The 26,605-nt window shown below is 44.8% G+C and overlaps 1 protein-coding gene and 1 pseudogene across 3 annotated transcripts in view; both read left to right on the top strand.

Annotated features, from left to right (window-relative positions):
- Positions 1-26,280, top strand: part of LOC147882019 (uncharacterized) — a 49,762-nt gene extending 23,482 nt beyond the window's left edge. For all 3 annotated transcript variants that reach the window (XM_087401629.1, XM_087401630.1, XM_087401631.1), the window contains 5 exons: positions 24,873-24,938; positions 25,049-25,123; positions 25,367-25,525; positions 25,683-25,871; positions 25,987-26,280. In XM_087401629.1, the coding sequence (XP_087257755.1) occupies positions 24,873-24,938; positions 25,049-25,123; positions 25,367-25,525; positions 25,683-25,871; positions 25,987-26,211 (714 nt within the window). In that variant the 3' untranslated portion in view covers positions 26,212-26,280. The remainder of the gene's footprint in view (positions 1-24,872; positions 24,939-25,048; positions 25,124-25,366; positions 25,526-25,682; positions 25,872-25,986) is intronic.
- On the top strand, positions 5,034-6,768 carry LOC147882020 (uncharacterized; annotated as a pseudogene).
- Positions 26,281-26,605: the final 325 nt, after the last annotated feature.

Genomic DNA, 26,605 nt, shown 5'->3' with positions numbered 1-26,605 from the left:
AGGAACAAACTCCACCAACACCACAACATGCCTTGGCTCCACAAGGTAAGCCACTTCCAAAGTGGGCAAGGCAGCTCTTTGATGAGAAGAATCCGGTTCCAGACTTGGCGGAGTCATCTGCAGATGGACTTCGACGATCAAAGAGGATAGAGGAGCAGAAAAGGGCTTCTGAACACATAGTCAATATGGTCTTGATGGCTGAGATTATGAAAGTTCAAGAGCCTACAAATTTGGATGAGGCAATGGCGGATCCAAATTGGAAAGCTGCCATGCAAGAGGAGTATGACAGCATCATGAAGAATCAGACTTGGGACTTGGTTGATCGTCCAGAAAAAAGGAAGATCATTGGTACCAAATGGGTATGGAAGGCCAAGTACAAATCTGATGGATCTTTGGAAAAGTACAAGGCTAGGCTTGTTGCACAAGGATACTCTCAAGTTGAAGGCTTTGATTTTGAGGATTCCTTTGCTCCTACAGCAAGGATGACAACTATTCGGGTGGTACTTGCCTTGGCTGCTCATAAGCAGTGGCCGGTGTTTCAAATGGACGTGAAATCTGCGTTCTTGAATGGACATCTCAAGGAGGAGGTATATGTGTTCCAGCCACCAGGATTTGAGGTGCCCAATTCAAAGAACAAGGTTTGCAAACTAAAGAAGGCATTGTACGGGCTGAAACAGGCCCCAAGGGCACCAACGGATTGATAGCTTTCTCATATCTATTGGTTTCTCAAAAAGTGCTTCTGATGCTAACCTGTATGTTTGTAAGCAGGATGGCAAGTATGTGGTAATAGTCCTTTACGTGGATGACTTGATCATCACAGGAGATCATGAGAAGATGCTGCAACAGTTGAGGGAGTCGTTGAGTTCCGAGTTTGAGATGACAGATTTGGGGCTCATGCACTTTTGCCTCGGCATTGAGGTTTGGCAAAAACCTGGCAGGATTTTCATCTCTCAGCAGAGATATGCTCGCGAGATCTTGAAGGCATTCGGTATGACCGAGTGTAAGGACGTGGTCTCTCCCATGGAGGTGAATGGTAAGCTCTCAGTGGAGGATGCATCACCACTTGTCGACATCAAGGAGTATAGGAAACTTGTGGGGAGTCTCATTTTTCTGTGCAACACTAGACCTGATATCAGCTTTGCAGTTGGTGTACTTAGTAGGTTCTCAAATCAACCTCGAGAGAACCATTGGAAAGCAGGGATGCGTGTGCTAAAGTACGTGAAAGGTACACTGGAGTATGGCATTACCTACAGAGCAGGGAAGACCTTGGCGGGTTACTATGACTCAGATTGGGCGGGAGATTGTGATTCTAGAAAGTCAGTTTCTGGATATTGTTTTTCACTTGGTTCAGGAGTGTTCTCTTGGATTAGCAAGAAGCAACCAACAGTGGCACTATCTTCGACGGAAGCTGAGTACAAGGCAGCATGCATTGCTGCTTGTGAAGCAGTTTGGCTAAGGAGGATCCTGCAAGACATAGGAGTTCCAATCGAAGATGCGACGGTTCTAAAATGCGACAATCAGAGTTGCATGGCCATTGCAAAGAATCCTGTGTTCCATGCTCGTACAAAGCACATAGAGATCCAGTATCACTACGTACGAGAGCTCATCGAGGATGGAGTCATAGAGCTGGAGTATTGTCCCACAGAGGACAATTGCGCAGACATCTTCACGAAGGCTCTTGGGAGTGATTTATTGTTGCGGCATCTACATCGACTCGGCATTGGTCCAAACACGTAGTTCATCTTCGGGTGAACATTGAGGGGGGGTGTTAGAGTTAGCTCAAATGTCCACCTCTCATGTAACCCACCAATATTCTGTGTACCCAATGTTGTAAGGCCCCCATATGAGGAGAAGCCATGATGGGTATCGGATATTGGGAGGGATCCCCAGTTTAGACATTGGAAGGGGTCTTAGAGTAGACCAGATGGTTATGAGACGGCTTAGGAGCCAAGAGTAGATACCCGTTTGCACAAAGGGGGGGTTCGGGGGGGCGATAGCTCCCCCCGATAGCAGGGGGTCCGGGGGGCGCAGGCCCCCGGTGGGGGTCTGGGGGCAAAGCCCCCAGCGGCAGGGTCCGGGGGCTACCGGTAGCCCCAGGCCCGACGGTATGACCTATGCGCGATCCTTCATCTGCCCGACGGCATGTTTTCTGAAGGGTCGGTTGGTCTTCCAGGCCGACTGTCTATTAGGCCGACTGCCTCTTACAGGGCCGACCGTCAACCACTTACACTATATAAGTGGCCACCCCCTATCATCAGATCACCAGTTCTTCACGCTCATAGTCCTCCGTCCAGCATCTGTCTAGATCACCATCGAAGCTCTGTCTGTAGAGCGCACGGGTGGACAGCCAACCATCAGTTGTATCAGCAGTTTGGTATATCAGAATTTTTTGTATTCTCTCCAGCTTTCCATCGTGTACTTGCGTTTTGTTGTTATCTTCCGCTGCGTACTATTTTCTTACAGAGGCGCATTGACTTATTCTTTTTTTCCACAAGTAGTACAGGAGATCCGAAAGGGCTGCGACTGGACCGAATGTGACCTTTGTCGAGTAGCTCGGTCACCTGTCATTGGATTTCTTCATTTTAAGTGTAAGAAACCCGATAAGGAGGTTTCGACGGTGGATTACTGCCGGGAATAAGTTCGATTGGGTGATCCACTGGTCGCCGAGGTGGTAACTACTTTGGCAATTCCTGTGGAAAAATATCCAGGTAGGGCTGGAAAAAAGGTTGTTTGAGGTATTCAGGAGGATCCTTAGTTGGTGTCTCCTCTACTGCCGTAACCAACAGAAGTAAAGTCTTTACTTGACGTTTACGAACCCACTTCTTTACTTGTAGGACAGAGGCAACTGGGGTTGAAGGAGAGTCCCTAGAACCAGTTAGCTCAATAAGTTTTCCCTGGTGGACAAACTAGATGGTATGGCTGCGAAAACTGATTGATGGATCATAGTCGTAGAGCCACTGTTGTCCAAGTATGACATCGTACCGAGAAAGAGGCATGATGTCGAAGTTCAACTTGTCCGTATAATGTTGGATGCGAAAAGACAAGTTTTTTATCCTGGTGTTGCACAAGAAAGTAGTTCCATTTGCGAGTTCAATCTGATAGTCCATGAGCCTAGGACTGGTGGTCAACCGAAGTTTGTCGACCATAGAACTAGCTAGAAAGTTATGAGAACAGCCACTGTCGATGAGGATAGTGACCGTTGTTCCACGAATCAATCCTTGAACACAAAGTACTTGAGTGGCCAGGGAAGGTTCGGGGTTGCTGGCAAGGCTCAGGTGGATGGTATTTGCCATTCGAGCAGCTTTGCCTTTCTTGTCTTGTGCTGGGGTAGCATCTTCTCTTTGGGAAGTGCTAGGTTCCATATTGGAATTTTGCGTTGGTCGCTTGGGACAATCGAACCATCTATGGTCGCCTGTACAGATGGTACAAAGTCCTTTTGTGCTAGAGTTGGTCTTCTTGTCAATGGCCGTACCTTTATGTTGGGGATGTCGGTAATAACTTTGTGAAGAAGAAGAGGCGCGATCCTTGGAGGAATGCTTTTGTTGAAATCCAGCATATGATTTTTGAGTTTTCTGGGGATCTTGAGACTGTCGCTGACCTTGATTACCGGAGTTTTTTCGAAACCTGGTGTTATCTTGAGGGCGAGCACCTTTGGCCATAGTAGAGTTCTGTGTGCGATTAGCACTCTGCTTCCCTGTGTTTTGGAAATCTGTAATGCGCTCTGCGTAAGCAATAGCGCCAGCTGTGGTGGTGATGTTTGCTTTAAGGACATCAATGCGTAACGAGGGATTTAGGCCTGAGATGAAAGCATAAAGGCAATCATCCTCAGTTAAACCATCAATCTTCAGCACCAATGTGGTGAACTGAGAGATGTAGGAAGACAGGGAGCCTGTTTGCTCCAACTGTCGGAGTTAGATCGTGCTTGGAAGCACTGTTACGCTGAAACGCGTTTCAGAGCCCAGCCAGGCCTGAAACGCCGTTTCAGAGACCAGGGGTTTCTGAAACGCGTTTCAGAGCCCGAAACGTTTCGGGACCCTGAAACGGCTGGCTGAAACGTTTCAGCCAGCCTGAAACGCGTTTCAGGTTGCTGAAACGCTGCGTTTCAGACAACAAATGTCTTCTAGGTCTTCAATGTCTTGCGAGATGCGCCGCCAGCCCCGTTTTCTTCCTGTCTGCCTCCGATTTTTGCCTCCTTCCACTCCTTCAGCCTCATAGTTTATACTCTCTCCAGAGTCCATCCATCCTCAAGGTTTAGGGGCCCTCCTTCAGCCCCATTCACTCCTTTCCTCTCCTTTCTCTCTTGCAGCCTGCTTCAGCCCTCCATCATCATTTTCTCCCCTCCAGCCCTCCTTCAGCCCTCCTTCAGCCCCCTCTTTCAGCCCTCTCTTTCAGCCTTCTGTTCCCTCCTCTTTCAGGCCCCACTTTCAAGTTTCAGGCTTCAGCCCTCTCTTTCAAGTTTCAACCCTTGGCTCTCTTTGCAGTTTCAGCCTCCCTTTCAAGCAACAAGCTTCCAAAGTTCCATGGCTTCAAGACACCCTACCCGTGAGTCTCAGTTGGAGGTAGAATTCACCCAATCAGATTTTTGGTGGAGTCAAGTCGATCTCCTGGGTGGCTACGACTCCAAGAAAGGAGGCACTCGCAAGTTCATGTGCAGGCGTTGTGGATTGAAAAGAGGTGGGATTCCTGATAGGGTGAAGGCCCATCTTCTTGGCATCAAGGGAGAGGGGATTACAATATGCACTGAAATATCCGAGGAAGAGAAAGCAAGGTTGGCACGAGAGGTCGAGGCATTTCCTTCCGCGAAGAAAGCTAGGACTATTGCATCCACTGGTGGAGGAGCTACTTCAGGTGCTCATATGGCTACTGCAAAAAGGAGTCCTCTTCCCTCTGCTGCTGCTACTACAATTTCATCTTCTGGGAGTGCACATGTTCTTGGAGCTACAGGTTCTACTCCTATTGCATCTCCTTCACCTCTCCCACCTACACGAAGGCAAAGCACTCTTTATACTGCATGGCATCCAAAAAGGAAGGCACAGGTAGATGCAGCCGTGGCCCGTTTCTTTTACTCGAATGGGATTAGTTTCAATGTGGCACGGTCTGCTTATTTCAAGGAGATGGTGACTGAAATTACAGCCTTTGGGCCCACATACACCCCTCCCACTTTTGATGCATTGAGGGGAAAGCTTCTAGAGGATGAGGTGAAGGCAGTTAATGAGGCCATTCAGCCTGTTAAGGAGAAATGGCATAAGTATGGGGTCACTTTGGTAGCAGATGGCTGGAGTGATGTACGTAGTCGATCACTAGAGGGTATTTTGGCATATTGCAGAGGATCTTCTTTGTACATACACTCCATATAGTGCGGAGTACAACAAAAAACAGCAAATGTTTTGATGCAGATGTGGGAAGATGCAGTGGAGTATGTGGACCCGTCTAATGTTGTGCAGTTGGTTTCAGATGGTGAAAATACCAATAGGGCTGCAGGTGCATTATTGGAACAAAGGTACCCCCATATTCAATGGAGTTCTTGTGTTGCCCATTGTTTGAATAATTTGTTGAAAGACATTGGCAAATTACCTTGGGTAAAAATTGTAATTGATAATGCAAGAGAGATAGTTGGGTTCATTACACGCCATCATTTTTCTCTCTCTTTGTATCGCACCTATGCAAGGAAGGAGCTTTTGAAGTATGCAGAGACAAGGTTTGCATACAATTATGTGATGCTTCGCAGACTCATTGAAATGAGACCTGCTCTTAAGCAGGTTGTGGCAAGCCCACAGTGGGATGCATGGCCCACTTCAAAGCAGGCTCTTGGGATATTGGTGTACGATTTGTGCATAGGCAGCGATGACTTTTGGGCTGATGCATCACACTTGTATGACTTGTGTAAGCCGATTGTCTTGTTGCTAAAAAAGGTTGATGGAGACATGCCTTTTATTGGCAAGGTATATGAGGGGATGGATCGCATGATAGAAAATATCAGAGTGTTAGAGAAAGATCCCCACAGGTTGAAAGAGCTGGAGGAGTTGGCTGTGACTAGGTGGAATCAGTACTACTCTCCCATTCATGCGGCTGCATTTGTGTTGGACCCAGAGTTTCAACACAAGGCAACTGCACAACAAAGTGATGCAGAGGTGGTCCGTGGTTGGAACCTCACTCTTCAGAAGATGGTGCAAATGCCAGAGGCTCGCCGGACAGTGAAGGACCAGCTCGCCAATTACCGCAATAAGGAGGGCATATTTGGATGGCCAGATGCCCAGCATGACAGGTAATCCTAACTCATTTAAATTCTTAAATTTTACTATTTAATGATTCATAATTTTCAGATTTCATGAGCTTTGCCATATATCTGAATTTTATGATCTTTCAAATTTCAGATTTCGAGTTGGGTCTGTTACATGGTGGGAGGATTATGGAGCTGATTCCCCACAGCTGCAAGCGCTTGCCATTCGGATTCTCAGCCAGGGTTGTAGCTCCTCCTCTTGTGAGCGCATGTGGAGCAGCTTTGCCCACATCCATACAAAGAAGAGGAACCGTCTCAAAGCACACAAGGCGAACGATTTTGTCTTTGTTAATGCAAACTTGCGTTTGCTTAACAGGATGAGACAAGAGTACACTCATGACAAGTTCATTGGTTTTCATAAGCCTGATGACATCCTCACTGATGATGATGAGGAGGGGGAGGATGACGACGACGACGACGACGACGATGAGGAGATGGCAGTGGAGGAGGAGGAGGAGGAGGAGGAGGAGGAGGAGGAGGACTCTTGAGCAGCTGAGCTATCTAGATTCGAGAATCTAGATTCTACATTATGGATTTTGATCATATCATCAGTGATGTAGCGGTTGGCCTTAAGGCTTAGAGCCTAGGCTTTTGGGAATCTGAATTTTGTACTTTTGACTCTTGAGTCTTGAGTCTTGACTCTTGACAATGAGACATAATAATATATGAATCATATATTATATTGCCTTTGGCATTTTGTAACTTGTCAATCTTCAGCTTTTCTCATTGATTTCAGATTTGTCATTTATATTTGTAATATGTATTGCTCACTGCTAAGTTAACTTCTAAGCTCCAAGTTCTAAGTTATAATTTGTAACTTGTTCTAACTTCTAACTTCTAACTTCTATGTTCTAAGTGACATTGTGCCATGTGGTAAGTATTATGCACTATATTTTAAGTTACAGGTAGGCTGTAGGCTGTAGCATTCTAAATGTGTGTGTTCTCATCTCCAAACTCCCTTTTGTAAACCTCCCTTGCTGACGTGGCGTTTCCCCGTTTCAGCCCTCCCAGAAATCCCGAAACGTTTCCGTTCCCCGTTTCCCCGTTTCCGTTCCCCCTAACTATGCTTGGAAGTCCGCATTAGCAGGTATGAACTACTTACAGAGCACGTGTTCAAAACGTTCCCATGTTAACACACTTTTGCCGTCCTTTAAGCATCTTTGCCACCATAGCAAAGCTGTATCCTTGAGGAGGGAGGCTGCCAAGGCGATCTTTTTGCCTTCAGTGAGGTCAACAGTATCAAAATACATGCGTATTTTTGTGAGCCATTGGTCAACTGTTCGGCGATTTCGTTGACTAGTGTAGGCTTCCGGAAGTTTGATGTCAAGTCTTTTAGTTTTGGAAGCTTGAAGTAAACGGTAGAGAGCACGTAGTTCAATATTTTCTACCTCTGGTGGGAATGAATCCGCATAGTCGTCTGGTTGCGTCACGTCATCCTATGTATGTGTGGTATTGCGAGAATCTTAAAGTTGTTGAACTTTCTGGACCAAGTCGCAGATGCTGTCCTGAAGCTGGGAAATTTGAAGTTGCAGTAGTGTTTCGCCTTGTACGTTGACTTCAGGGGTCTTTTTTGGACTCGAGTCTTTGATCTCTGGAGAGGCTTCACGCGAGCGTTGCGACATATTGGAGATCCCTATGAGAAAAGCGCGAACTTACGCTCTAGTTTGTACCATTCCTGGAAAAAGATTCGGGCTGCTCCATGAGGTTGCTCATGTTGGAGGGGGCAGGCGAGGCAGGATGGAACCACCTGTGGAAATCTGGTAAAGGAGGTCCTGTCTGAGGTAACACTAGTGATGCCGAAAGTGGTGTTACTGCTCGTGAGAGGATAGGAGTAGGTTGCAGAGTCCACGGATCTGAGAAGGGATAAGGAGCTGCTGTCGGAAATGGAGGATATCCAGAAGAAGGAGTGCCTTCAGAGTATAAATACTGTCTTGGGGAAGGTACGACCTGTATAGGAGGATATCTGGGAGCTGAAGGAGGTGGAGGGTACCCTGGAGATGCTGAAGGTGAGGGGTGAAATTCTCTCCAAAGATGGACAGCAAACTCTTGAGGAATATCGGGTTCTGGGTATTGTCGTGTCTCGTGGAACACAACCTGTACTGTGCTGAGGAACTTGGAAGTAATGTAACTGAGGTGCCTCACGCAGAAGGTATAGGATGTGGTCCAAATCACTAGGAGGGCACGTGACAGAGAAGACCCACGATGCAAAAGCTCCGAAATGGGCTGGTTGTGCAATCTGAACATGATATTGTGTGGTAGATGATGCCTGAGGTGTCCTTGAAATGCCGGGTGAATTACCAGGGCTTTCCATGCTTTAAGGGAGCGTCTTTCATTTGCTGTAATTTGATAATGACAAGAGAATCCTTAGAAGTAGAATGGAAAGACTCCACCTGGCAATTATGTAATCTGCCAAATTGTTGTGTAGAAGAGGCCTGCAGATTTCTGTCCGGAGGTCCATGTTGCAATGGGTGGCGAGGAGCAGATATGGGCTTTTAATAGGCTGTCTTCATCGCGATAGGAGGCTGAAACTGCTGCTGATCTGGCAGGAAAATGTAGCGAACCAAGGAGAGCAGGCTATCAATGGCGCAACAGGGCCGAAAAAACCAGCGGGGCTGCAAATGGCGAGGTGGCTGGCAGCAGAATGGCGAGGGCTGGCAGCGAAATGGCGAGGGGCTGGCAGCGAAATGGCGAGGGGCTGGCAGCGAAATGGCGAGGCAAGGTTGGCAGCGAAATGGCGAGGGTCTGGCAGCGAAATGGCTAGGGTCTGGCAGCGAAATGGCGAGGCGGGGCTGGCAGCGAAATGGCGCAAACAGGGGCTGGCAGCGAGCAGGGGCTGGCAGCGAGATGGCGAGGCAAGGCTGGCAGCGAAATGGCGCAAGCAGGGCTGGCAGCGAGCAGGGGCTGGCAGCGAGATGGCGCAAGCAGGGGCTGGCTACGAAACCAACCTGATTTGACGAAAAACCTGTAGGCGTTGAAAAGGAGACTGAAAATAGCAGAGAACAAGGAATAATTGTATTGCTTGAATGTCTGTAGGGTATCTGTTGTGTCATCCATACAATTGGGCCTCTCTTATATAGAGAGTGAAGAGTCACACATGAAAAGTTGTGTACTCCAAAGTGTATGTGCATGAAGAGGTGTGTACCCCTTGTGAAGGGTGTGACCCTTGATGAGAGGGTACATTACAATAGAAATGTCTCTTCATAGAATGTCTCTTGTGAAGGGTTGTGCCTCATAGGAAGTGTCCCGTCGAAAGGGCAAGGGTTGTGCCTCATAGGAAGTGTCCCGTCGAAAGGGCATACCCTTTCACAAGTGTCCATTCATCAACCCATCCATAAGTCTAGAAATAGAGAAAGGAATACGTCACAGATCGTGACACCCAACCTCAAGGATGATTCAAAAGACAAGAAGGATAAGGTGGTCAAGCAATTGTCCCAGGCCATCATTGAAGACAGACAGAAGAAAATTTTGTGCTATTTGTTTGAGGAGAAGTGGACCCCGGAACATAGGAGTGTAAGCAACACAAAAACTGGGGCTAAACTGAGCATGATTCTTGAGATTGATATCTTCTGATATTCAAGCAACAGATTCTGAATTTCATGATTGTACTAATGATGTTCAAGATGATGACGTGAGCCCTCATGAGTCCAAAACGTTCTTTCCCATTTGAACCAGGTGGTCCTTGGGAAACACCCAAATAAGTGGTCACTGCCAGCCCAATTGTCCAAGAGCACATCATTCATGGAACGTACAAAGAACAGGTTTGCTATCCCTAGAATTGATGATCTCTTGAAAAGAGCCGCATACTTCACCAAGATAGACCATAGGTCGGGTTATCATCAGATAAGGATGAGAGAGGAGGATGAACCCAAGACAGCTTTTAGAACTGAAAGGGGATTGTATCAGTTCAAGGTGATGGCATTCAGCCTCACAATGCTCCAACCACTTTCCAAGCCCTTATGAACAAAATCTTGCAGCCTTAGCTCTGCAAATTTGTATTGGTGTTTTTTTATGATATACTCATCTACAGCAAGTCTAGGGAGGAGCATCTCTCTCATGTGAAGAAGGTCTTGGAGGTTCTAAGAACCCACCAGCTCTGTGCAAAGCCTACTAAGTGTAACTTCATGGCTAGAGAGGTGGAATATTTAGGACACATTGTGGGCAGCAATGGAATCAGAGTGGATCCCAATAAAGCGAAATGTATTGTGGAAAGGCCACAGCCAGCAAATGTGACTCATTTCAGAGGTTTTCTTGGTCTTGCTTCCTTTTATAGGAGATTTATTGAGCATTTTGCTAAGATTGCTACTCCCCTCACTGACCTACTCAAGAAGGATTCCTATGTATGGACATCAGATGCAGAAAAAGAGTTTCTAGCAATTGAAGATTGCCCTTTCCTCAGCTCCTATATTGGTATGCCCTGATTTTTCCCTCCCTTTTACTATTGAAGCTGATGCTAGTGGAAGAGGCATTGGTGCAGTCCTTCAGCAGCCTCATGGAGTTATTGCCTTTGAGAGTAGAAAGTTGGATGCTAAAGAGGTCACTTATCACGTATATATAATATGATCAGGAGATGTTGGGTATACTCCATGCCATTCAGAAGTGGCACCATTATGTCTATGGCAGTCATTTTAAGGTAAAGACAGATCATAGGACTCAACTATTTCCTGTCACAAACTAATCTGTCACAAAGGAGATGGCTTTCTATAGTTCAAAATTATGATTTTGACATTGAGAATAAGGCAGGAAAGTACAATATAGTGGCTGACTCTCTATCTCGGATGTGGGCGTGCACTTTTGAGTTCTATCACAGAGGTGTATAAAGAGTGGATACATGGTATTCAAGAAGGGTATCTCTCAGATAATGAAGCTGCATTCATATTCCAGGACCTACAAAATCCTTCATGTGAAGAACATCCTCACTACAAGTAAATGGTTTATTGTGGCATAAAGGGAGGATTTTTCTTGTGGAGAATTCTGCCTATAAGTTGCTGGTCCTTCAGGAGATGCATTCTTCTCCAATGGCTGGCCACATAGGATTGTTTAAAACCTATGAAAAGGTCAGACAGAGTTTTATTTGGAAGGGGTTATGGAGAGATGTATATAAATTTGTCCAAGCATGCGAACCCTGTCAGCAAAATAGGGAATTAAATCTCAGACCAGCTGGCTTGCTTCAACCTCTTCCAATCCCTGAGGGCAAGTGGACCCACGTTTCTATGGACTTTATAACTGGATTACCAGTGACAGCAAAGGGGTGGAACAGCATCTTTGTGGTTGTGGATAGGCTTACAAAGGCAGCACATTTTATACACACAAAGACTCACTACTCAGCTTCTATGGTGGCAGCTCAGTTCATGGAGCATGTATTCAAATTACATGGCATGCCCCAAGCAATAGTAAGTGACAGAGATGCTAAATTTATGGGTCACTTTTGGAAAGAATTGTTCAAAGCCATGGGCACTCTCCTGACTCCAAGCACGGCTAACCATCCTCAAACTGATGGCCAAACTGAAAGGGTCAATAGTTGGCTTGAGGAGTATCTCAGACATTATTGTTAACCACATGGATGATGGGATAAATGGCTTCACTTGGCTGAATTCTGTTATAACAGTGCCAAGCATACTTCCATAGGGATGAGTCCATTTGAGGCATTGTATGGGTACAAAATTCATGTCCCTTTCACTATTCCTGAGGGAACCATGTCCAATCAGCAGGCTATTGAGGATATAGCTCATATGACAGCCCTACTTCAATAGTGCAAAGACAACATAATGAAATCCCAAGCACGTATGAATACCTATGCTGATGCTCATAGGAGGGAAGCTTGAACTTGAAGTTGGGGATTATGTTTTTCTCAGACTTCATAGGACAAGATATGCCTCACTGAACGGGAATACCAATGTTAAATTGGCTCACAGATATTATGGTCCCTACAAAGTGCTGCAGCAAATTGGTGAAGTGGCTAATATGCTGGAATTGCCTTCCTCCTCAAGGATACATGATGTATTTCACATTTCCCTTTTAAAGAAGTATTTGGGTCCAATGATCAGGTTTTGGAGGAGCTCCCTCCAAAGGATGAGCAGGGTCAAATTCAGTAGATACCTGAAAGAATTATTGGATTCAGGGACAGGGTACTAGATCTTATACTAAATATTACATTAAATGGGGGGGTTTACCTGATGATGAGTCATCCTGGAAGCCATCATCAATAGCAGAGCAGTATCCACATCTACTCAGCTGATTCTTGACAGAAATTGTATTGCAATGCTTTCTACACTCCCATCATTGTTGCAGTTCAACATATATCAGAGATGACTGTGTCGATTGGACTTGCTTTCAAAACATGTTTTGACCAGATATGAGTTACTTTTCCTTTTCTATCATTGTAATTCCTTGTTACAGCAATTGCAAATTTGAGGGCAAATTTCTTTTGGGCCCGGATGACTGTAACAAAGGGTAAATTTACATAGTAAGCTTTTAGTATGGTGGGCCTTTTAATGGCTTGTAAATCAATAGTTCTTTTAATAAGGGGAGCCATAAGTTGCCAAGTGGCATCATAGGCTGGCCATCCCATAAGTAGGCTTGTAATTGATGCCAGGCCCACACCTATAAAAGGGGGCTATGCTGTACTATGTACTCAATTCATTTCTTGATGCAAACTTGTTGTCACTCATTACAGCTGAAGCTTGTACAGCTCTAAGCTGAACTAGGATGCCTTCTCCTAGCCTAGGAATCTTACTTCCTAGCCCTGTTGCTGGTGCAGCCCCTCACTAGCTATGGATCTACACATAATCCAGGTACATATGGTAATTTGTACATGAAATCTGATATTCTCTTGTTGTTCTACACATTTAGCGTTTGCTGCTGTCCATTCCTCACACCGAGGCTGTTGTATTAAGCTAAAACTAGCTGGCTGTAGGCTTGTCTAGTTACAGATTTGAGTGTGTGTGTGTGTGTGTGTGTGTGCGTGCGCACCTATATTGTGTGAGAGATCAGTGAGGAGAATAATTCTTCTTCTCTCTTCTGCTGTATTTTCTGAGTTCTTCTTCTCTGCCGTATGCACCTATATGGATAATGTCTGAGTTCTTCTTCTCTCTTCTCTGCTGTATGTTCTGAGTGAGATTTCAGGGTGTGTTCATCTATATTTGTGAGGGATGATTTGAGATCATTCCATTGTGTAGGGTTACTGGTCAGTAGTGGCAAGCGTGGCATGCCCCTTGCTGAGTCAGGCCTGTATCACTGGTCTCATCATGAAGATTAGGCGGGAGAAAACTCCCATGTATATGTGTAAGATGCAACGGTCTCTACTTGCAACCCCTCGAAGGTGAACTGCTCTCTATGTGTGATTGTCTTGGATGTGTTGGAGATCATAACCTTGGTTTTACCAAGTGCATCCACGTGTCGTTGGAGATCCTAAGCTGAAGAGGAGAGAAAGACCATGTCATGTGCATAGAGGAGAATCTGAGCCAAGGAGTCAGCGAGACATGCGCCTACCTCTCTTAGTGTCTTGATGAAAGTCTCTTGAGGCCAAACACATTTATTTGAGCATCCATTTATACAAAGGTCTTTGTATGAGTTTTTGTCGGCAATTTGGACGAGAAGGGCAGACTCAGCCGTGACAAAGGCTAGCACTACAAGAGTAGGCCAGTCAAAAAGTAGCCCACGTTCTCTTCTGAGAGGGAAAGAATGAGGGAGAAGTACAACGGGGAGAGAGTGAGAGAGAGGGGTGACACAAAAGATGTGGGTGTGAAGTGATGAGCCACACCACAAACTCATAGGTTTTATTAGGATTAGGTTTTTCACCCTATGACTGTCTTAAGACAGTCATAGGTGTCATATCTTTAATAAAGGGGTGGCAATGTGCCTTTACCCCAACAACCTCCCACCTAAAGGCCAATGTGCCTAAAGGGGAGAAAAGAATAAAAATTACAGCAATATACAGTTACTGTATACACGACCATAAAATAAGAATGGTCTCATCCTAATCCCATGATGTGGCGGCAATGTGCAAACCGCTCTCTAGGCAAGCTCTTAGTGAGCAAATCTGCAGGATTATCATCAGTATGCACCTTCACAAGCTCAAGGCGCTTGTCTTCCAGTACCTCCCTGATGAAATGGTATTTCACATATGTGCTTGGTCTTTTGATGAAAGACCGGATTCTTTGCCAACATGATAGCACTCTGACTATCACAATGCAAAACTGGCATATCTCCTGTAATGCCCAAATCTCCCATCAGCCGAGTAAGCCATATTGCTTCCTTGCAAGCCTCAGTGGCTGCAACATATTCAGCTTCAGTGGTTGACAGTGCAACACATTTCTGCAACCGAGACACCCATGATATAGCACCTCCTGCAAATGTGAAAATATAACCGGTAGTAGACTTCCGGTTATCTGCATTCCCTGCATAGTCTGAATCTGTAAAACCATGCACCAATGCATCCTGCCTACCATAGCATATGCACAAGTCTTTGGTACCCTTGAGATACCTCAAGACACCTTTCACTGCTTCCCAGTGCCGCTTGCCTAGATTTGCCATATACCTGCTGATGACTCCCACCGCAAAAGCAATATCCGGACGAGTGGCAACCATGGCATACATCAAAGAACCAATTGCAGATGCATACGGAACCTTGGCCATTTCAGCCTTATCATCATCTGATCTGGGGCTGTCCTTACTGCTGAGTTTTAAATGTGGAGGCAACGGGGTACTAATAGACTTCCCCCCCTCCATTTTAAACCTCTGCAGTACTTTGTCAATGTACTTCTGTGACAGAAACAAAAGTCCCTTGGACCTGTCACGAGTAATCCGCATGCCAAGAATATGGTTTGCATCACCCAAGTCTTTCATGTCAAAAGACTTATGCAGTTGTTTCTTCAAAGCACTAATCTCCTGCTGAGATTTACTGGCAATCAGCATGTCATCCACATATAGAATGAGTAGCATCAAACTGCCATCCTTTGCCCGTTTGGTGTACAAGCAATGATCGGTCTCACACCTATGATACCCTTGGGACTGCATGAAGGCATCAAACTTCTTGTACCATTCTCTTGGCACCTGCTTGAGTCCATACAAGCTCCTCTTGAGCTTACACACAAGCTGCTCTTTCCCTTTAACAGCATATCCCTCTGGCTGACTCATATAGATCTCATCATGGAGATCTCCATGAAGAAAGCAGTCTTCACATCCATCTGACATAAATCCATGTCCTCATGAGCAACAAGAGCTAACACTGCTCTCAAAGTAGTCATCTTGACTACAGGGGAAAAAATCTCATCAAAGTCAATGCCCTTCTCCTGCTTAAATCCCTTGGCAACCAATCTGGCCTTATACCTTGGTAAAGCATTTGAATCCACTTTGACTTTGTAAACCCACTTGCATGGCAAAACCTTTCTGCCTGCAGGTAGCTGCACCAAGTCCCATGTATCATTTTGAAGTAGGGAGTCCATTTCAGATTGCATGGCTTTCTCCCACTTCCTTTTCTCTGTTCTTCCCATAGCTTCCTTGAAGCTGGAAGGCTCACCACAATCTGTCAGCATGATAAAATCAGCCACATTATTGGCTCCTGGAACAAACCTGTCAGGAGGCCGTTGTACACGAGTGCTCCTCCTAACAAAATGTTCCGGATTAGGCTGCTGTCTAGCCTATTCGTCATGCATGACGGGTGGCTGTACCACCATATTTGGCTATTCTACAGCCCCATTTGTTGGCATATCCAGTGGTGCATCATTGGCAAAATTATTTGGCTGATTTTCAGCCTGCATACCCTCTTGAACAGGGTTATCTGCAGCAGCCTGCTGCTGCATATAAATGGGCATTCTTTGCTGTCCGACATCATCATAAATAACCCTCCTGTATTCCACAGGTTGCACGGGTTCTTTGTGTACACTATCCTCTTTAAAGATGACATCATTGCTGCGTATAATCTTCCGTTTAACGGGATCCCATAACCTGTACCCCATTTCACCTTCGTCACCATAACCCATAAAGATGCATCTGGAAGACTTTGGCTCCAGTTTGGTGCGCAGTTCTTTGCGTATATGAGCAAAGCACTCGTAGCCAAACACACGTAAGTGCTTATATGAAGGTGGCTTGCCAGACCACACCTCCTCTGGCACTTTCAACTCCAAAGCCTTGTTCGGCGACGTGTTAATTATGTGAACTGCTATTTGCACGGCTTCTGCCCAAAAGCCATGGGGCAATGCAGCATAAGACAACATACATCGAACCTTCTCCTGAATAGTTCGATTCATCCGCTCACTCACACCATTTTGAGATGCATTATGAGGGGTTGTGAGTTCCTGTTTAATGCCCCTAGCTTCACAAAACTGTACAAAAGCATTTGACACATACTCACCCCCATTATCGGATCTGAGGCATTTCAGCCTGCGACCTGTCCGATTCTCAACCTGAGCGACAAACTTCTTGAAAGCATCTAAGGCATCGCTCTTATGCTTCAAGAAATAGACCCACACTTTGCGTGTGGCATCATCAATAAAAGTAATGAAATACTTTGCACCCCCTAGTGATAGCTGTGGCATCTCACACAAATCAGTGTGCACTAGATCAAGCGGTGCTCTATTTTGGGGAGTTCTCCTCTTATGAGGAGTCATAGAATGCTTGCCAAATATGCAATGATCACAAGTAGGCAAATCTGAAAATGAAAGAGACGGCAGATAACCCAAACGTGACAGTTCTTGCATTCCTTCAACGGACATGTGTCCCAACCGGCTATGCCACAATGAAACCTTTGGCAGCTCGGTTATGGCAACAACATGATTACCTACACTGGAAACATAAAGAGGGTACAAGGTATCACTCTTATAACCCTCAGCCACTACAACCTGGCCATCAGTAATCACCCATTTGGAATCCCCAAATGTGGTGTGGTAACCACTGTCATCCAACAAGCCAGTGCTAATCAGATTTTTCTTGATTTGCGGCACATGGCGAACACCATCAAGCATAAATGTGCGTCCATCAGGGAATACTATCCGTATACTGCCAATCCCTGCAATCTGACATGCATAGTTGTTCCCAAGGTGAACAACTCCATGAGTACCTGTGTAGGAAGTAAACCACTCCCTATGAGGAGTAACATGAAAAGAAGCACCTGAATCCAAGAGCCAGGTGTGCATGTCATGGCCATCAACAACCAATGTATGTGCAATAACAGCAGAAGAGCATAAAACATCATGTCTGTCACTGTCACTGTCCTCTGCTGCAACATTCACTGCATCCAAGTCATCTGCCTTGGCCTTGCCCTTGCCTTTGCTTCCACTGCCTGCATCCTTTGTCTCAGCCTTCTTGGCTTTCTGATCCCGTATAAACTTGAAGCACTTAGACTTCACATGTCCCTTCTTGCCACAGTAAAAGCGTTACTGTACCTTCTGACACACTGTACCGTGCTCAAATAGGCATAAAACAGTAATTTCAGAATGCTGCAGCTGTTTCACAAGTGCTTTATGAGTGCATCATCAGCTGACGAAGCACAAAACACTGCTGTCCTGGACACTTCTCCCACCTCAGATGAGGTATTGCACTGATTTTATATGCATAAACCACTTGTCATACACTGTTTTATTCACTGAAAAAAGGCTCCAGACACTTCAGCCTGTCACAAACCTGCAACAGAAAATGGGACAAATCCCAAGCAATCACCCTTCTGCCAAGGGGATAAAAGGCATCTGAAGGTCTCAAACAGTAACTCTAGTGCTCTCAAGCAAAATCTGGGCAAAAGCCCCTTGATTTGACACCTGTACCAAGTGAAAAAACACCTCAACACTGAGGTAGCATACAAAATACAGCGCTCTCCTGGCACTTTCACCTGACAATGCAATGCATAAACAGCCCTGTGTACACAATAACAACACAGATCCCAACGTACAAACACTGAAGAGAAAATCTTTTGAGCACTGTCAACGATGGACAGTTAGGGACCGAGTAAACTCGATGCGCCCTGGCCAAGCGTGGCTCAACTGAGATTTTTCAAGGTGTCGTACACAAAATGTGACCTGCAGAAATGTCACTGAATACACTGCGGAAACAAGACCAATGTGGGCTCCCTGGCTCCACACTGCCTCAAGGCATACACTGCATAAGCTTCCAGGCAAAAGCCCTTTGAAAATGTCACCCAAAAGCTGAGATTTGCACTCAGCAAAAGCATAAAAAACCCTCTGCAAAATCAAGGCATTTGACCTTCCCGAAACAAGATAACTGTGCAACCACCACACACTGTGGTACTAGTCACCTCAAGCACGAGGGACACGAGGGTACTTGCTGTACCTTCAACACACAGTTGTGAGAACTGAACAAGCGGGAATGTAGAGCAGAGTGCTCTCTCTTTTTCTTCTTCCAAAAAAAAAAAAAAACTGCTGTACTTGCTGTACTTGCTGTACCTGTGTACTTGCTGTACGTGCTGTACCGACTGTACTTGCTGGACCTGCTGTACCTGTGCAGGGTACAAATCCCAAAAAACAAATTTCGAAATGTTCTCCCTGACGCAGCCCGTACGGCGACGTCCGTACAGTACGGCAGCGTGTACGGTGTCAGTACGGCGGTACGGACGGCCGTACGTCCGTACAGCGGCTGTACGGTGCGCGAAGTGTTGCGCACACACAGCTAGCAGCAGCTAGCTGCTGCTGCGACTAAGGCTGCCCCGCGCTGCCTGCGCGTGCCTGCGTGCCGCCTTGCTCGATGCCTCTCTGCCCGCGCTGCCTGCGCGTGCACCTGCGCACCGCCTCTCTGCCCGCAATGCCCACGCTGCCTGCGCAATGCCCAGCTCCACCCGCGCTGCCTGCACGCTGCCCCGCTATGGGCTCGCTGCTGTCGCTGCTGAGGACACGAGGCCCGAGGGGATAGGGAGGGGTAGAGAGAGGTAGGCAGGAGTGGAGAGGGAGAGGGAGAGATGAAGGCTCTGATACCAGTTGAGAGGGAAAGAATGAGGGAGAAGTACAACGGGGAGAGAGTGAGAGAGAGGGGTGACACAAAAGATGTGGGTGTGAAGTGATGAGCCACACCACAAAGTCATAGGTTTTATTAGGATTAGGTTTTTCACCCTATGACTGTCTTAAGACAATCATAGGTGTCATATCTTTAATAAAGGGGTGGCAATGTGCCTTTACCCCAACACGTTGTACATGCTTATCGCTCTTGGAAACATTACCTCATGGGAGCCGGCTCTGTGGTCAAAACAGACCATTACTCTTTAAAGTATATTTTTACTCAGCCAGTCATGAACGCTCGACAAGCACGCTGGGTTGAGTTTCTAGCCAACTTTCATATGACCATTATGTACATTCCGGGACTACGCAATGTAGTTACAGATGCTCTCAGCAGGTTACCTCTAGCATCAGCTATGGTAATCTCTACATTATCTGTGGATGTTCCGAATTCATTCAAAGGGAAGTATTTCAATGATAAAGACTTCGGCACAGTTGTACAGGTTCTTTCACAAGATCAACCTTCGACTTCCGAACAGAAGATTCTCATCCTATTCTTATACGGACGACCTTCTGTTTTATCAAGATCGCGTCTGTGTACCACATGACAAGGATGTTCGACGTCTTTTGTTAAAAGAGCATCATGTAGTTCCTTATGTTGCCCATCCAGGCATCAACAAGACTTATCGGTTACTCAGTGCAACATACTACTGGCCTCAGATGAAAAGAGACGTCATCAAAATGGTTACATCTTGCTTATCTTGTCAACAAATGAAACCAAGCCGACGACTTCCAACAGGACTTCTTCAGCCTCTTCCAGTTCCAACTGAAAGGTGGGAAAGTATTTCCATGGATTCATTACCACGATCCTCGAGAGGTAACACTCAGATTATGGTAATTGTTGATCGATTGTCCAAAATGGCACACTTTGTTGCTTGCAAAAGCAGTGCACAGGCTCCGGACACAGCCAAACTCTTCATACAACACATCTTTCGACACCATGGATTGCCCAAGAATATCATATCCGACAGAGATCCTAAGTTTACCAGTCACTTTTGGATTTCACTGTTCGAATCTTTGGGTACAACTCTACTGTTCAGTTCAGCCTACCACACAGAATCAGATGGCTAGACTGAAAGAGTCAACCAAGTTCTGGAAGAAATGCTTCGACATTATATTCAGTCACACCTAGCAGCTTGGGAAGAGTATCTACCACTCCTTGAGTTTGCTTATAATAACTCTTTCCATAGTGCCATTAGCATGACTCCATTCCAAGCAGCTTATGGACACACTCCGATTGTATCAACGAATTTTGTACTTCAACATCGAGTGGCCCTAGCTGATTAACTGGTTCAAGAAATGCAAGACATTCTACTCCAACTTAGGGATCATATGCGAAAAGCGCAAGAGCGATATCAACGGTCTGCCAACAAACATAGACGTCACCTGGAATTTGACATTGGTGACATGGTGCTATTATTTGTAGCCCCACATCGCTATAAGACGGTTAAGTCTGTGTTTCCTAAGTTGCGACCAAGATACTATGGACCTTTCCGGATCGTCAAGAAAAATTCACCTTTAAGTTACAAATTGGAATTACCACCATCATGGGGTAAATCCATCAACATTTCATATTTCTTAGCTAAAGACGTACATTCCAGGCGATGAAGTAGTTCCTCCTGCAGGTGATTATGTCCCAGAAATCGAAGACGATTATGTTCTCCTTATTCCTGAGCGTATTCTGGACCATCAACAGCGAGAGACTCGACATCGACTTATCACGGAATTCCTTGTTCTTTGGCGAGATCTGGACGACTCTGACGCTACTTGGCAATCTGATGAAGACTTACAGCAGTACCCTGACATTTTACAGCAGTATTTTCAGAATTTACAGTGATATTTTCTACATCAGTTCATTATCTCCACCAGGGTCTTATTTTGAGTGGGAGGGGATGTCACGATCTGTGACGTATTCCTTTCTCTATTTCTAGACTTATGGATGGTTTGATGAATGGAAACTTGTGGAAGGGTATGCCCTTTCGTATGAGGCACAACCCTTCACAAGAGACATTCTATGAAGAGACATTTCTATTGTAATGTACCCTCTCATTAAGGGTCACACCCTTCACAAGGGGTACACACCTCTTCATGCACATACACTTTGGAGTACACACCTTTTCATGTGTGACTCTTCACTCTCTATATAAGAGAGGCCCAATTGTATGGATGACACAACAGATACCCTACAGACATTCAAGCAATACAATTATTCCTTGTTCTCTGCTAATTCAGTCTCCTTTCTGCTCCTTAGCACACTTCTAAATATAGTAAATCTAGGATTTCTTACATTGGGCCTATTTGGGAGCTTTGCCTCCTCAGCCTTGAAGGGCTTGAAGGTACCACCATGGCTGCCATAGACTGATGGGTATCTAGGAATAGAAGTCACTGTTGTAGAGGGTAACACCTGCTTGGTAACCACTGGAGGGCTGCTCTTGTTAATGGGTTTGCTGTCCATGTGACCAATGCTCACACCCCTCTCCTTGAGATTGTACTTAGGCTCATAGAGCTCCGCCAGCCTCATGGCTTCTCTCAAAGTGCTTGGGCTTTGGGCTGATACATCAGCTGCTATACTTGGATGGGGTCCATGAATGAACCTAAGCAGCCTGCTTCTGTCATCAATCCCAAAAACAAACAAGGATAGCTCCCAAAACCTTTTAATGTAATTCCTTATTGATCCCTGCTGAGTTAGTTCATGCCATTCACATACCAATTTATCTCTAGCCAGGGGAGATACAAAGGTTTGGAACATTTGCTCTTTAAAATCCTCCCGAGTGTGGATAGGAGTACCTTCTTGCTGGAGATGCCTCCACCAAGTATGGGCATAGTCCTTCAAATGACGTATAGCAAACCTTACCTTGCTTGGGTCACTCTTTGGGTACAATATGAAATAGTCTTCCATCTTACTCAACCGTTCCTCTATAAGTGTCTCCCTTTAACTTAGATAAAACAATCTTGTCCCTGACATCCTTGTCTTGATGAGTGGATAACTTAGGTTCAGCAGCTAAAGCAGTCTGAATGTACTGATGAAATGGCAAGACTGACCTGAGTTCAGCTGGTAAAGCCTTGTATTCATTAAACCTTTGACTGAGACACCCTTGGGGGCATTATTCCTTAATGACTCCTTACTCCTTTGAGCTGTTCCCCCATTTACAAGATAGGCCTTCCTTGCTGAAAACATTAATACATGAGGATTTCCATTAGGCTCAGCGTTGGTGTCAGTTTCAGAATCTGAGTCATCCTCCATGGTTTGCTCCATGGGCCTCTTTCCTTCATGAATCTGAGATCTCTTTATGTGGTCAAGCTTCCTTGCAAATGAATTTTGCATCCTCACTCATTGACTTTTATTTCATTTGTAACTTCTTTGATTGCCTGTATTATAGGATCAAATTGACCAAGTCCTTGATGTTCCATATCTTGAGAAGTCTGCATTTGAAAAGAACCCTCCATATTACCCTGCTTACTGCCAACAGGAATATCACTTTGACCTTTATCAACCATTAGGTCTCCATCCATGGCTATACCCCCTGACCCTATTGCATCAGCCACAGCTTCATTCTCCACATTTGGGTCAACATCTTCTATTGGTATCTTCCTCAATGGAGATCCAACTCTCTTGGGAGCCATAAAGAAGATCAAGGACCAATATAAGCACTGTTGAGAGCCCAAAATTGGGAGAGAACATATAAAAGCACTGTTTAGAACCCAATAGTACACAGGTGCATATAAAAGCACTGTTTGGGTTTAATATATCAGTGTGATGGAAGAATTGAACCATACTGTTCATACAACAATACAATGCTGTAGCCAAAAATCGTCCATATAAAGGTCAAAATCAGTAAGTCTCCCTCAATTTAGCATAGATTGGGAAGTATGCAGATGAATAGCAACTCCAGTACCAAAAGCCCCGAATTCCAGTCTTGCCCTAATTTCGCAGGTCACATTTTTTGAGAGAAAACTTGAAATTTTCCACTTGATTAGGCGATCCTTATGCCAAAAATGAACCGAAGAGCCAATCAGGAGTAGAAATTCGTAACATTGCACGTGGATTGCAAGAAATTGCTATGGCAAATAACTATCCTGCGCTAGCTGTTGCAACTGAATTTCAAATTTCTCAGTAACAAAAAATCAGATCACTTTCAAACTTTATCAGCTGCATCCATGGATCTGGGTGACCATATGCACTAAAGCTGACCTGAAATGGAGCTGTAAATCTGAAATTTGCAGCAGTTCTTCTATGCCACCTAGTCGAAATTGCTCATAACTCCATTTGAACTTAGATCTCCACGAAAGTTTAGGAGCAGCACATAGAGACTATGGTGACTAGAACAAGCCAAATATGACATGATTTGGTGCATTCTACCAGGAGATTGTTGACTGGCTGTTGGTTCCATCTGCGTGTGGATTATGACTGCAATGTGGGGTCAAACCCTAATAATTTCGTGATTCCAGCACATAGGGAGAATCAGGAAATCAAGAGCTTTATATTGATGTAAAAAGCCCCAAAATCTGAGCACTTTGACAAATAGGGTTTCTTACAAGCTGACACATGGCAGCTGTTAAGACAGACACCTTCCCACGACAAACTTTTACAAGCCACGTGGCAACTTATAGCTCCCCTTATTAAAAGAACTATTTATTTACAAGCCATTAAAAGGCGCACCATACTAAAAGCTAACTAAGTAAATTCACTCTTTGTTACAAAATCTCACTCAAAAGAATACAACAGAGAAGAGAGAAGAACATAAAATTTATTCATCCACGAGCGTGGGAAAAGACTGCTCAGAAATGAGCTGCACACATACATCTAGATGAATCCAGGAACATGCCCAAACTGATCCTCTATAAACGCAACACAAGTGAAGTTTCAATTCATGATAGTTACTTCCAAGGTTGAAAACCATAAACTCCATCACGTGTAGCAAGGACTATCTACTATGACATCCCCACTGATGTCATCAGTGCCCAACGATGGATGTAGACCATAGTGTACAAATATGCTCTCACATACAAATCCACACACCCAACAGGCCACAGTTGTACTCAGCCTTTTGGCTGAGTATTAAACACAACACATACTCTCTACTGGAAGGGGGAAAGGGGGAAAGTGGGGGGGAAAGGAGGGGGGGGGGAGAGTATACATTGCAGTCCAATCTTGCCTCATTTCTCACAAGCTCGGACAGAAAAGTGAATGAGTTCTTTTGTATCTTCCTCGTTAGAATTCATTCATTCCACACAGTAAAGTGATAATAGAGAGCAAGGTCAGACATCTCGCCTATTACATTATTTCTGCATTAGGGTATCAGTAGTGATATCATGTGCATGGATAGGTTCACCAGTTAAAGCTTTGTAAGAAACCTGTGAGGACTGCACCTGCATGCTTTTGTGTACAAGGCTAGGCTTGGGAATAAAGCAGGATTTGCCAATTCATAAGAACGATAAGTTAATGACATGATTAGTTTTTCGAGTCATCGAATTGACATACGCAACATGCTGCTTTAATTGCATTTTATGCTTCAGTCTGTCTTTCTTTCTTTGAAAATCAAGTAAGTCCATGTTTTAAGCATTGAAGAATCGTGACGTTTCCTTGTAATGAGCAGGCGATGCAACTTGGCATGCATAGTTTTGGAGAGGTATATGCAACTAGCATTTCTGGTGGGGGCGTGGTAAGTGAAAAGAGCCCAAGGATCAAGCATTGTTCAGCGCCAGTCATCTGTAGGTGACACATAAAGTATTTGTCCATGGACCAATAGTAACAAGATTACCTGTATGGCAGATGAAGACCCAATTTTTTCGTGGAACAAGCTTTCAACTTGGACCCTTGAAATTGACAGATCCTATGTTTATGGAGGTGAATCAGCACAACATTCATTTTATCTGAACAATGGGTACCATGCCTGCTGGGTGGTTTTACTTATCTACTGTTCAATTATGTTCTGGTGGAGTTATTTATTATACTCTCTGAATTCTGTAATACCATGTGGACCTTGTTCTCATAGGCACACAGTTGGGGAAGCATTTAGTTGGTTCACGGTTTTGGCAATGGAACCAAGACTTACCCTGTTGTCATCTGTGGTGTGAATCAATGATGCAGGTCAATATAGATAAGCTGCTAAAGGATGTTGATGGGTTGTGTGGGTTTGATATGTTCTATGGTTTTATCATTGAGATGTCTCCCAAGCACCGGACCCTATCTTTGTATGACCCTGCAGAATATAAAGCATTGTCAAGAACAAAAAATTTACGGTGGCAGGTCTGTCTTTCGACCTATCTTGTTTTTAAAATGGTTACCCCCTGCTTTACCCAAAGAGAGATATAAAGAAATGATGAAACTACTTTCAGCATGGCATGTTGCTCTGTAAGTTGTTGACTATCCCATTTACAGCAAATGTTTCATTGGCTTGTGGCAGAGAATGTTCCTGTTTGACAATGTTCCACATGTGCTAGCAAAGGTCAACGGTCGAGATGTGATGTTGATGTTGGACTCTGGAGCTGCTGGTGCAAGCTTGATGTTCCCAAGTAATCTTGTACAAGGCTTTGATGATCCGGAAGCAGATACTCCTACAATGTTTCGAGGAAGACGACTGGTTGTGTCTCAGGTATGTGATGGGGATTATTCTCACCTTTATGGACACCTGCTCTTATGTCACGAACTCGGGTGGAATCTAAATGGTAGACCATAACCCTATTGATATCATAAAAATTGTATTGCAGGCCGACTATGGAAATGTGGGGAATTTTGAAATAGCAGGCTACACATTTTCTGATGTGGTAGCTCTTGTCCCTAACAAAAGCGGCCAGAAAATGGGTCTATCTGGATATTGTGCGGGGATCCTTTGTGCTGAAATGCTGAAAAATTTTATTCTTGTATTTGATTATGCGCATCGCCGCATGGCTTTTATTGATCAAAGACCTAAAAAGCAAAGTTCAAGATCTTGATTTTGTATGCTGTTTTTGTATTCTTTCCACTGGCAGATCATAATTAATTGTCTCTCGTTATCTCAGCGAACTTCCAGTCCAATTCTAATTCTGCCCATGGACTGGGAATTGTGGGAACAAGACTAAAAAAATTGGGACACCCCACATTATACGTGCTTGAATGCTTGAATGCAAAAGAACACCTGCATTATTCCACAGAAAATGGAAAAAACGAAAGATACCTCCCATTAAGTACAGCACATAATTACACATCTAACAAAGGTTCAAATTTTAACCAAACCAATCATTAATAAATTAGTGTCAGACTTGAAACTGCAGTTGCAGCCCAATCCGGTAAGCTGTCCAAATTGATAGATGACTGAAACTCTGTGAATTGTTTGTATGTATGCTTTGA

Source organism: Dipteris shenzhenensis, chromosome 30 (assembly GCF_047967505.1).
Source record: "Dipteris shenzhenensis isolate YYH24624 ecotype China chromosome 30, Dip_SZ_1.0, whole genome shotgun sequence".
In the NCBI taxonomy this organism is placed as follows: domain Eukaryota; kingdom Viridiplantae; phylum Streptophyta; class Polypodiopsida; order Gleicheniales; family Dipteridaceae; genus Dipteris; species Dipteris shenzhenensis.
The sequence above is the reverse complement of the archived record's forward strand: the minus strand, read 5'-3'. Positions and strand labels throughout refer to the sequence as shown.